General features: G+C 41.3%; 1 protein-coding gene across 1 annotated transcript in view; it reads left to right on the top strand.

Annotated features, from left to right (window-relative positions):
* The window catches only part of cacng8b (calcium channel, voltage-dependent, gamma subunit 8b), a 33903-nt gene extending 22224 nt beyond the window's left edge, over positions 1–11679 (top strand). Inside the window, exons 2-6 of the mRNA XM_062991760.1 lie at positions 244–504; positions 3013–3237; positions 8914–8997; positions 10378–10518; positions 10658–11679. Coding sequence (XP_062847830.1) covers positions 3015–3237; positions 8914–8997; positions 10378–10518; positions 10658–11469 — 1260 coding nt within the window. The 5' untranslated portion in view covers positions 244–504; positions 3013–3014 and the 3' untranslated portion in view covers positions 11470–11679. The remainder of the gene's footprint in view (positions 1–243; positions 505–3012; positions 3238–8913; positions 8998–10377; positions 10519–10657) is intronic.
* Positions 11680–12966: the final 1287 nt, after the last annotated feature.

A 12966-nucleotide genomic window follows, 5' to 3' on the forward strand; every position in this document is an offset into this window, starting at 1 on the left:
TAGACAGGGTGAAAGCTGTTTTGATGGCTGTGCCATATTGCAACATGAATTATTAACGGCTGAGATCTGATTTGCATTAAACCTGCTAAATTACGTTCGCTAAGTTATGTACAGAGCATCCCTGCATGCACTTCAGTTTTGGGGTGTAAACGTGTGTGTGTGTGTGTCTGTGTGTGTGTGTGTGGTTTTCTTGTTTCTTACATGGTTTCTTGTTTCTTTCTCTTTTACCCTTTTACTTTTCAGACCATGACTGGTAATTGGAGCAAATGAGCAGATTCACACGGGAGCAGAAGCAGTGTCCATAAAATTGTATTTTATCCTAACTGACCTGAGAGAATAAGAAGAACAGAAGAGTCAGACGAGAAAAACAAGTGCAGAGAGAAGAGGACGAGTGTGTGAAGACAGTCGATGGACACTGCCCAGTCCGAGGGGACGACACATTCTCATCTAGCGGGGAAAAAAAAGATTTCAAAATTGAGTCGAAGGACAGAAACTCGCCGTCAGGTCAGGGCTAAAAAAGACATTAATTAAAATACAATATTATTATTTGTGTCACTGCAGATAGTGTGAGTGTTGGGAACTTCTGAGAGTTTATACACTATGTGGACAAAAGTATTGGGACACCCCTTCTAATTCCTAATAATTATTAAATTCATGTGTTTCAGCCATAACAATTGTAAACAAGTGTAATAAATTAATTATATAAAAGAAGTTGTATCCATCCAACTTTACAGCAATTGTTTAGGGATATTCCGCTACCACACCAGCACCGAGTTTCTGCTGCCATGCGGTCCATTTTACTTCAAATTAATAAGCATTAAAAAAAAAACCGAAAATTTTTAATATTTGATAATGCTTTGCTATCATAGCAAAATGAAATCGCACGGTAAACAGCAGCACCGTGACCCAGATCAGCCACACAACAGCATAAAATCATAACCGCAGCTTACCTTGGAAGCCATCTTGTATATTTCCAGAATATTTTCAGAATATAAAATCCATATTTAACTGTGTTTATCCACCTAACTAATGAAAACCGTCGATAATTTAACTTAGTTGATTCTCTCGGCTGTCGCGGTTGAAAACTAAAACTGGTAATTTGTTTACTTATCTGTCAATTATACAGCAACCAATGAAGAGAGAGATTCCATCCAAAATTTAATTAGGAAGCTCTGATTGGTTTATACATCTGAATCTCTTGAACCAGAGTGAGCAAAACGAATGAATCTTTAACATAGATAAGAGCACAGTTTTCTGATTCGATTACAATCAATAATTCATCTGTAAAGAGTCGTTTCTGACTCAGTGATTCAGTTTCCATGCTCATACGCGAAGGAAAGCGTTCCGCTAAGCGCTTTTGTGTTTTAAACGTTTTCAAATGGTAACCTGTATATTCTATGCATACTCAATATATCGAATATGGTCATTTTCAACATTGTGTAAAAAGTGTAATCGAATATATCGATATTGATGATATACCGCCCAGCCATAATTGGCCCCCATATCTGCAGGGCGGGGGCCGGACTATGTGTGGGTGGGTGGTTCTTCATAAGCTGTGTAAGGACCCTAATTGGCGGAAGAGACACCTGTGCAGAAAGCAGGGGCGAGAAGAGGAGGGTTGTACACGTGTCGGAAGAGGCGTGTACAGTGACGTGCTCTCCTCAGATGCAATCTGGTATCTCTGGTAACAGCGGAAGACAAAATTGGGTGTGCTAAATCGGGAGGAAAATGGGGAGAAAATGCATTAAAAAAATAAATAAATCTCAGTTTTAAGAAACTCTGGAGCCCTGACCTCAGCACCACTGAACAGCTCTGACATAAACTGGAACTGGAATTAAGGCTTTCTTGACCAACATCAGTGCCCAGCAATACAAATGCTCTTTTGACTTTTTGTATGGGCACAAATTCCCACAGACATACTTTAATATCTTGTGAGAAGCCTTCTCAGAAACCAGTGGCTCTTGTTATAGCAAGAAAAGAAAAGATCACATGGCGGTCTCTCTACTTTAATACCATTTAATTACCTTTTAATACCAAATAGGATTTTCAACTAGGTCATAGTCAGGAGTCCAAATACTTTCGGCCATATAAAGTGTACCTCAACTCACTGATTCACTGATTGTGTTTGATGCCCTGCAGTGAATTGTCTCTGTCCGGAGTACATAAGTATTTAAGGTTTGCATATTTTTAGAACACAACCAATTTTATATATACATGATATAACTATATAATGTCCTATATATGCCTTATATATGTCTTATGGTATCTGGTACAAGGAAGTGGGTCATCCTTCAGTGCATCCAGGCACCATTTCTTTCATGAGTAAATGATGCACATGTGCCCAGCCATCCACATGATCCACAGAAAAACAGGATATATTGGACCAGTCAGCCATCTTCCTTTGCTCCTAAATCCTAAAGTCTGTTTGCCCATTATAAGTGCCTTCGACAGTGGACAGGGGTTGGCATGGGCACTTTGCAGCCACATTAACCTCATTAACAGTCTGTTGGTCCTTACCAGATGCCATAGCCCTTCCTGTCCTCTTACATCAATGAGTCTTGGCCGCCCAACAACCTGTCAACGGTTTGCACGGAGAGTCACTCGCTGATCTCCACATCCCACCACTTCTGAACAGGCGTCTTGGGCTGCTAATCAGGGTTCTTACACAGCCTCAAAGACCCCACTCCCTTTTAGTCTGGTCTTTTTGCACCCAGCAGACTAGTGGGCAATTTTATGTGTTGCAGGCACTGCCAATTGTGCCTGCTAGGGGGCACCAACTCAGAGAGTTCAGAATTCAAGCACTGGTGTGTTAGCAGAAATGTTTGAATAACTTGAAAGTTTAAAGGTAAAAGTTAGAAGGAAGTTCCTAAAAGGAAGGGTTGCGCCCCCTGGAGGTCATGGAGCTCTATATATAATATAATATAATAATATAATTTTTACTCTCACGTTTTTATCTGCTCTCATCTTTTTCCTGTCTGTAATCCTAATGAACCATTTTCGTTCCCTCTGCAGGCATGGTGTGTGAGAAGGGGATCCAGATCCTTCTCACCATCGTGGGGGCATTTGCCTCCTTCGGCCTGATGACGGTGGCGATCGGGACGGATTACTGGCTCTATTCGCGGGCTTTGATTTGCAACAGCACGGCAAATGTCACGCAGGATGACCCACACAACAAGGACAAGAAGGACCCCGGAGCACTTACACACTCAGGCCTGTGGAGGATCTGCTGCCTTGAAGGTCAGTCAAGCTTCCTCCTCTGGGATATATTGCATATGTTGTATTTATACACCGATCAGGCATTACATTATGGCCACCTTCCTAATATTGTGTTGGTCCCCCTTTTTCCTGCCAAAACAGCCCTGACCCGTTTCTATCAGAACCAGCATTAACTTCTTCAGCAGTTTGAGCTACAGGAGCTCATCTATTGGATCGGACCACACGGGCCAGCCTTCGCTCCCCACGTGCATCAGTGAGCCCTGGCCTGTTTACCACTGTTCCTTCCTTGGACCACTTTTGATAGATACTGACCACTGCAGACTGGGAACACCTCACAAGAGCTGCAGTTTTGGAGATGCTCTGACCCAGTCATCTAGCCATCACAATTTGGACCTTGTCAAACTCACACAGATCCTCACGCTCGCCCATTTTTGCTGCTTCTAACATCAACTTTGAGGATAAAATGTTCACTTGCTGCCTAATATATCCCCCCCACTAACAGGTGCCGTGATGAAGAGATAATCAGTGTTATTCACTTCACCTGTCAGTGCTCATAATGTTATGCCTGGTCGGTGTAGATTGTATTTATATATTGTATTTATATATTGTATTTAATGTTGAGGGGTCCTGGGCTTGTGCAGAGGTTTTTAGAATAAGATAAAATAAATTAATTAATAAAATAATTTGTTGCTTGGTTTAAAAACCTAAAAAATATGATAATGTATCTCTGCATTTTTTTCTAATCAGAGAAACAACTAAATACATTTGTTTAATACATTTACATTTGGTAAAATGCTTAAAACTGTATAATGACGTTAATATCAAAGACACTATTATTATTTTTATGCAATTTAGTGGTATTGAAAATGCAAACTGGGTCATTCTTTGATTGGTGTTAGTTAATTGAAATGTTCAATATATTATTTGGATATTAAACCTTTTTTGCAACTTATTTGTCAATTTTTATAAATATTATTTCATTTATTAATTAATTAATTCATTCATTTATTGTCTGTTTTACCACCACTTTATCATGTTACGGTAGGTCTAATTCATTGGGTGAAGTGTAGGAAACAACCTACATAGGTCTCCAGTCTATCGCCTGTCTTATAATAATAATAATAATAATAATAATAATAATAATAGTAACAATAATAATTAGTTCTTAGAAATATACATTTAAATTAGATTTATTCAGTTTTATTCAGTGATCGGGATCTGCATATAAAATGCACATTTGTTTGTCTGCTTGTTAAAAAATGTCTAAAATATTGATTATAGCAAACAATTACGTTAATTATATTATTATATTATAAGACCAATTTAGCATAACAGCTTAAATAAATATGAACCTCTGCAATACTAACATTTAATTATTATTTAATTTCATTAAATACTACATTCCACAAAATATTGTTACTGTGCAGCAGCCACACAAGCCGTGTGCAGCCCTGACGATGATAATAAATAAATCTTTTCCTTTTGTATAGAATGTAAAAGTGCTCAGATGTGATTTGTGATATTTTGTTAACACTGACCCAGTTGTGCACTCGGGGGCTCAGCTGTAAAACACGCTAGCACAATAGAGCTTACATCTCGAACTCGCCAGTTCAAATCAGGTCTGGCGTCTGTACAGGCAATGATTGGCTTGTCCGAGGGTGGGAATGACAAATGGGTTTCCTCATAACTGCTGCAGTTGCGACATCTGCTGGCTGATCGATGCCGCCTGCACAGAGAGGGATAATGAAGATCAGTTCGTGCTTCTCCATGCACGATACGGATCTCTGTGTAGGTGAAAAGAAGCGGTCAGCTACTGCACCATGTGAAATGTGATCAGGTTATTGGATACGACTAGATTGTGAGGAAATAAAAAAAATGCATTAAAAAACACTAATCCAGCTGTGTACACAATAAATGAGGTCAGACTGATTTAACACATGTGTTATTTGTCATCAAATGATTGTATTTTTAAAGTGTAAATGTTTGATTGCATATAAAATAATACACACACACACACACACACATACATATACAGTATATCAGGCATAACATTTGTGACCATCTCCTTGTTTCTACACTCACTGTCCATTTTATCAGCTCCACTTACCATATAGAAGCACTTTGTAGTTCCACAATTACTGACTGTAGTCCATCTGTTTTTCTTCATACCTTTTTAACCTGCTTTCACCCTGTTTTTCAATGGTCAGGACCACCACAGGACCACCACAGAGCAGGTATTATTTAGGTGGTGGATCCATCTCAGCACTGCAGTGACACTGACATGGTGGTGGTGTGTTAGTGTGTGTTGTGCTGGTATGAGTGGATAAAACACAGCAGCGCTGCTGGAGTTTTTAAACACCTCACTGTCACTGCTGGACTAAGAATAGTCCACCATCCAAAAATATCCAGCCAACAGCGCCTCATTGGCAGCGTCCTGTAACCACTGATGAAGCTCTAGAAGATGACCAAGATGAGCGATCGTCTCTGACTGTACATCTACAAGGTGGACCAACTAGGTAGAAGTGTCTAATAGAGTGGACAGTGAGTGGACCTGGTATTTAAAAACTCCAGAAGCGCTGCTGTGTCTGATCCACTCATACCAGCACAACACACACTAACACACCACCACCATGTCAGTGTCACTGTAGTGCTGAGAATGATCCACCACCTAAATAATACCTGCTCTGTGGTGGTCCTATGGGGGTCCTGACCATTAAAGAACAGGGTGAAAGCAGGTTAAAAAGGTATGTAGAGAAACAGATGGACTACAGTCAGTAATTGTAGAATTACAAAGTGCTTCTATATGGTAAGTGGAGCTGATAAAATGGACAGTGAGTGTAGAAACAAGGAGGTGGTTTTAATGTTATGGCTGATCAGTATATATATTTACATTCACGTATAAGATATTTTTAAATGTGCATAGTGTGATGAGAAAACGTTGACAGGCTAATTAAAGCACTGCGCTAAATTTATCTGGATGCCTAGACCCAAAGGGGATGGCAGTCATAAACTGTTTGGCAATTTTAACGGCTCAAGTTCTCATAACATTCATTCTTCTTTAAGCCTGTACCCAGCCGCCGTACGCTGCTAATTTAGCCTTATGGCTAAGCTTCTTGATAACAAAGCATTCAATTAGAGATAAGCTCTCGTCCATACTGCACTTCTGTCTCTCATTTTCTCTTGTATTTGCATAATCTGTCTTTCATTTTCTTAATATTAAAACATCTTTTTCTTGCTATATTTTACACCCATTTTATCTCTTTATGACTGTTTTTAATATTTTTGTTCCCTCTTTTTTGCACCCTCTCTTCCTTTTCCTTAGTGACTGCAGTGTTGTGATATTGGCACAGTTTAGAGGTCAAGTAATCCTTTTTGTCTCTGGGGTTGGAGCTAAAATGAATGCTAAGTAGTGGCGTCTTTGAGAGTAGGTGAAGTGGAAAGAGGACCCATATTGAGTCTGCATAATGAATGCCAAGCTCGCCGCCACTTACATTACTTTCTATCCAGAGACAGTGGGGTGTGGGGACACAGACAGGGCCTTTGACTTTAGTCCGTCCAAAAATACGTGATGGCTGTCATTTTGTCTCTCCATTAGTTTCTATTAACACTGTAGGATGTGAGATTTGAGTGTGTGAGTCAATGAGCTGATTTTATGTGTCCATGGGTCTCAGAGATACGAGTGCAAGGTCAGAACACACAGCCAAGCTCTCATTTCCAATAGCTGATTGGTGCTTTAAACAGAGGCGTCTCCTGATCTCTATCATGCATGTCATGTTGTCATCGGTAGTATTACCATTGTTCCAAACCATTTTCAACCCACTGTTGTGCATTCTAGCCTGAGAAAAGCTCAAAAACAGAAAAACCGTCCTTAAAAATCTCTCCGAATAGTCGTTCTTCTTTCTGTCGTGTCTCGTCTCAGCATCACACTATTGAATTATCTGTTACCACAGATCAGTCTTCATAGAGCATCAGTCTGTGTGGCAGCAGTTGTGCCTCAGCACTTGAGCGAGTAGATATCCTGCATGACTCCAGGGCTCTCTTCACTCTAATCCACGTGCAGGGGGTGAGGTTTTCCTCCCAATCTAGTCATATCCAGTTACCCGATTGCATTTAACTTCCAGTACTGCTGCAGACCTCTACTTCTGACTGTAGGGCTGTAACTAATAAACACCCCCTCCGACACGTGCATTCTTTTCACCAGCATGAGACGGGTTCATATGGAGAGTCATGCGCCGATCTTCAATATCCCTCATTTCCAAAGTCTACAATTGCCCAATACATAAAAAAAAACTCTCACACAAGATAATACAGAAATAATCATCAATTTCCTTAACATAAGACTGAAAACATATACACGAGAGTTCTTCAAAAAGTTTCCACACTCTTTCAACTCTATTTATTAAAAATTTCAAAAACAAATTACTTTTCTATATAGTCATCTTCTGATGCATTTTTCTCAGCGTCGTACCAGCTTTTTAATGCCATCAGGAAAAAGTGCTGCTTTCACATCATCATCACATAAAGCTTCCCCTTAAAGCTTCTTTGAGCTTCCAAAAAGGTAGAAATCAGATGGCGCTGAATCCGGACTGTAAGCGTCTCTCAGTCTCTCAGACACGACCGATTACTACTCCTCCCACCTTCACTGTTTATAACTAAAATATAAAGGTAACAAACAAACATCCCTCAATTCTGTGCAAGCGGCATCGATCAGCCAGCAGAGGTCATAATTGCAGCAGTCATGAGGAATCCCCTCCAGTATTCCCACCCTCGGCAGGCCAATCTTTGTCTGTATAGGTTCCCGGTAGCAGAAGTGAGATTTGAACTCATGAGTTTGAAATGTCATGTGTATTGGCATCTTTTACAGCTGCCACCCAAGCACCAGCTTTACTGTTTGAATGTTTTGAACCATCCAGTATGCTAGTATACAAAACCTAATGGGTCTGTTCGAAAACCTAGTGATCTCTCTGCATAGATGCATTTTATATCATCCTACACTCCTGAGAAGAAGGCTGTTCAAATTCTTGGATACCTTAAAATGCTGCCTTATAAGATGCCTTATTTCAATTGATGATCTGACCTGAATAACGAGGGAGCATCCAATGCTTCCTTACGGCACAACTTTTCTCACAAAAAATGACAAATATGGCGAAGGGATACGGAGCAACGAACTTTCTTTTTAAATGTATATGAATTCTCATTGATTTAAAATTTGTATAAAAGTTTCATTTATTTGCACATTCGGGCTTGTCCGTGACAGTTTAACCGTTTACGGAACACAGAGGAACAAATTAGCTGGCATGATAGCAGGTTGTCCCGCCTCAACCCATTGATTTGAATGGCCTGAAGCTAACTGTGTTAGCTTAGTAAGCTTAATAAAATTGCAGTGATGTAATCACGGTATCTTAAAAGGTTTTTAGTTGAAGCTTACAGATGTCAAATGTAACCAAATACAGTCTGTCAGTGCCTGTGGTGTTGTGTATAAAGCCAAATCTCAAACACACATATACATGAGCTATTTAGATCATCTTGTTAGGCTAACTGATTGCCTGCTAAATGCATTTGCGAAACCACAGAGACATTTTAACCAGAAAATACGGTAGATTTTACTGAAAGCTCCCAGAACGTGATTTAGATCAACACTGCAATATTCCATGGTACAGAGCTGACTGATGCCGCTTCTCTGTGTCTTCTATGCAGGTGTAAAGCGAGGTGTGTGCTCTCAGATTAACCACTTCCCAGAAGATGCCGACTTTGACCACGATGGAGCAGAGTACGTCTTACGTAAGAGATTCTTCTTCTCTTGCTCTGTGTTAATGCAGTTAAAGGGAATCTCTATGCAGCTGTCAGTTATTTATTTTTATTATATTAGGATTTTAACATCATGTTTTACACTCTTCGGTTACATTCATAACAGGAACGGCAATTACAGTCTACACAAGATTCATAAGTTCAAGTTTTAATGTCAAACACAGTCATGGACCATTTAGTATCTTTAATATTGCACGTTTTGGACTGTGGGAGGAAACCGGAGCTCCCGGAGGGGACTCACACAGACACGGCGAGAACATGCAAACTCCACACAGAAAGGACCCGGACTGCTTCACCTGGGAATCGAACCCAGGACCTTCTTGCCGTGAGGCGACAGTGCTACACACTGAGCCACAGTGCCACCACTTATATGACATAAAATCTGTCATAGGAAACTTGTTGAACATCACTCACTCACTTTCTAAGCCACTTTTCCTAATCAGGGACTTGAGGGTGCTGGAGTCTGTCCCAGCTCTCAATGGGCACAAGACACACAGAAACACCCTGGACAGGGTGCCAGTCCAACACAGGGCAGACACACACAAACACACATCTAAAGGCAATTCCTAGTATCTCCAATTATCCTGACTGCATGTCTTTGGACTGCGGGAGGAAACCGGAGCTCCCGGAGGAAACCCACGCAGACACAGGGAGAACATGCAAACTCCACATCGAAAGGACCCAGACTGCTCCACCTAGGGATCAAACCCAGCACTTTCTTGCTGTGAGGTGACAGTGCTACCCATCGTGACGCCCCCACTGTCAGTTAATGTGGCTTGTATTTTAAATGCACATGCACGTAGATACATAAATACATATTTGTTTGCAGTTTAATGATATCTATACAGCATTTCTTCCAACTGTGCCAGGAAAGCTGGTCCTGGATGTGGTCCCGGACTTTGGAGAAAAAGTACCTTGAGCTAGAAACACACCTACATAGCAAAGATGTGACTTAATTAAGCAAAAGCTTTAAAATAATTACAGTTTTTCATATTTAGTTCTGCAAAGTTTTGATCCTTATTTCGTGCCGTCTCATATCTAGGATATAACTAGACAGTTGAAGCCTAGTGGTTAAGGTACTGGACTAGTAATTGAAAGGTCGCTGGTTCAAGAACCTCCACTGACGGGTTGCCACTGTTGGGCCCCTAAGCAAGGTCCTTAACCCTCAATTGCTTAGACTGTATACTGTCACAGTACTGTAAGTCACTTTGGATAAAAGCATCTGCTAAATGCCAAAAATGTAAATGTTTTATTACATTTTTATAGTTTTATCATCTTAATGCAAATGTTTTATTTTCTTATTACATAAATCTATCTCTGCCCTTTTTATCTCCACCTTCCCTGTCATTACAGGAGTGGTTCGAGCCTCAAACATCTTCCCAATTTTAAGTGCCATTTTGTTGCTAATGGGTGGCGTGTGCATTGCTGCCAGTCGTTTCTACAAAAGCAAAAGGAACATAATCCTGGGAGCTGGAATTCTCTTTGTAGCTGCAGGTTTGAGATTCTTTTCATCGCTGTTATCATTTTTTATTAGAACGGTGCTTCATGTCTGTAACATAAGCCTGAGGCAGTAAATTAGATTAGCACAAGGGACACCTCTAAATGTCCTAAAAACCTGTGTTTAACCCTGCAGGCTTAAGCAACATCATCGGTGTGATCGTGTACATCTCAGCAGCGCTGGGCGACATCTCTCCAAAGAAAGATGAGGATAAAAAATGGCAGTACTCGTACGGCTGGTCCTTCTACTTCGGTGGTCTGTCTTTCATCCTGGCTGAAATGGTGGGCGTCCTGGCCGTCAACATCTACATCGAAAAGAACAAGGAGCTGCGCTGCCGGTCACGCACCGACATCTTTAAAAGCACGACACACGCCGTGCTGCGCTTACCCAGCTACCGTTTCCGCCGCCGCTCCTCACGGTCCAGCTCGCGCTCTACCGAACCGTCGCGGGGCTCACGGGACCCCTCGCCTGCAGCCGGTCCCCCGGGAAGCAAAAGCTACGGCCTGCCCCCTTCAGCACTGCTCTCGCAGGGGCCCGTCTCTGTATCCACACTGCCCAATCCACACTCGCGTTCGCATTCGGCCCTGCCTGGAGGCGACATCTCGCTGTACACGCTGTCACGAGACCCCAAACTGGGTGCACTGGGGACCCTGGGTGCACCCCCGCTGTACGGCACAGTCGACCGCGCGACACTCTACCAGTTACACAACTGCTTTCCCAAAGATAGCGCCGGCGGAGCGGCCATGATGATGAGTGGCACCCTGCCGTCTCTTAAGTCCCACAATCCCGTGCAGAATTCATCCAGTGGAAACTCAGCGCCCTCATCACAGCCACCGCCGTTCACCTCCTCGACCGTGGAGAGGGAGAGAGGAATGGGCACACTGGACAGGCTGACCAAACCGGAAAGCAACTCCAACACGCTGAACAGGAAAACCACACCAGTGTAGTGAGGGACTAATAAGGGTGCAAATGGGTGAAGGGTGCTGAAGGAAAACAGAGACGGGGAGAGAGAGCAGGGGTAAATAATCTATTCTCTTTCTCTCTGTTAAAGGATGTTTTACTTTTTCAAAAAAAAAAGTTTTTAAAAGATTAAACCAGTGATAAAAACAGATAGATTACAGCTAGGACGTTCTCTCACTTTTAATTTAATGTTAGTATTTTATAGCAGTTTTATTTAAATGGACAATTACTCTATGATACTGTGAAACCCTTTTTTATTTCAATAGAATCTAAAGAAGTGGTAGCGCATTTCTAAAAACATTGTTAATGTTGTCGATATGGTAAATCTTAGTGACTGCTAGCTTTTAGTGTTGGGAATGATCCTAGTTTCAATGTTTCGTTTTTAAAGACGTCAACTGTGAGTCCATCATGGGTTAGGGGCTGCAAAATGTGTACAGATTATTATGATTATTAGTATTATTATTATTACAACTAGCATTACATGTTTATAGAAAGTGTCCAATTTATTTTTAGAATTAATTTCTTTTTTTATCTTAAAAAATATATATAATTTAGTAATTATTATTATTATATTCTCGATATTGTCTTCCAGTTGCGCTGACAGAAGAAAATAGTAACTGACCAAGTGAACACTGCTGGCTGAAATGCTAAAAACATGCTTCCATTTATTTTATTATGATCATTTCTAGATGTTAATTCTGGACTCTAGCAAAAATCGGGCATTTTGGGGCATTACCAGGATCCCTCTTTAGCACAAAAGGGGGAATATATATATATACACCGATCAGCCATAACATTAAAACCACCTCCTTGTTTCTACACTCACTGTCCATTTTATCAGCTCCACTTACCATATAGAAGCACTTTGTAGTTCTACAATTACTGACCATAGTCCATCTATTTCTCTACATACCTTTTTGGCCTGCTTTCACCCTGTTCTTCAATGGTCAGGACCCCCACAGGACCACCACAGAGCAGGTATTATTTGGGTGGTGGATGATTCTCAGTACTGCAGTGACTTTGACATGGTGGTGGTGTGTTATTGTGTGTTGTGCTGGTATGAGTGGATAAGACACAGCAGCGCTGCTGGAGTTTTTAAATACCGTGTCCACTCACTGTCCACTCTATTAGACACTCCTACCTAGTTGGTCACCTTGTAGATGAAAAGTCAGAGACGATCGCTCATCTATTGCTGCTTTTCGAGTTGGTCATCTTCTAGACCTTCATCAGTGGTCACAGGACACTGCCCATGGGGCGCTGTTGGCTGGATGTTTTTGGTTGGTGGACTATTCTCAGTCCAGCAGTAACAGTGAGGAGTTTAAAAACGCCAGCAGTGCTGCTGTGTCTTATCCACTCATACCAGCACAACACACACTAACACACCACCACCATGACAGTGTCACTGCAGTGCTGAGAATGATCCACCACCCAAATAATACCTGCTCTGTAGTGGTCCTGTGGGGGTCTCGACCATTGAAGAACAG

This window comes from Trichomycterus rosablanca, chromosome 3, assembly GCF_030014385.1.
Source record: "Trichomycterus rosablanca isolate fTriRos1 chromosome 3, fTriRos1.hap1, whole genome shotgun sequence".
NCBI lineage: Eukaryota > Metazoa > Chordata > Actinopteri > Siluriformes > Trichomycteridae > Trichomycterus > Trichomycterus rosablanca.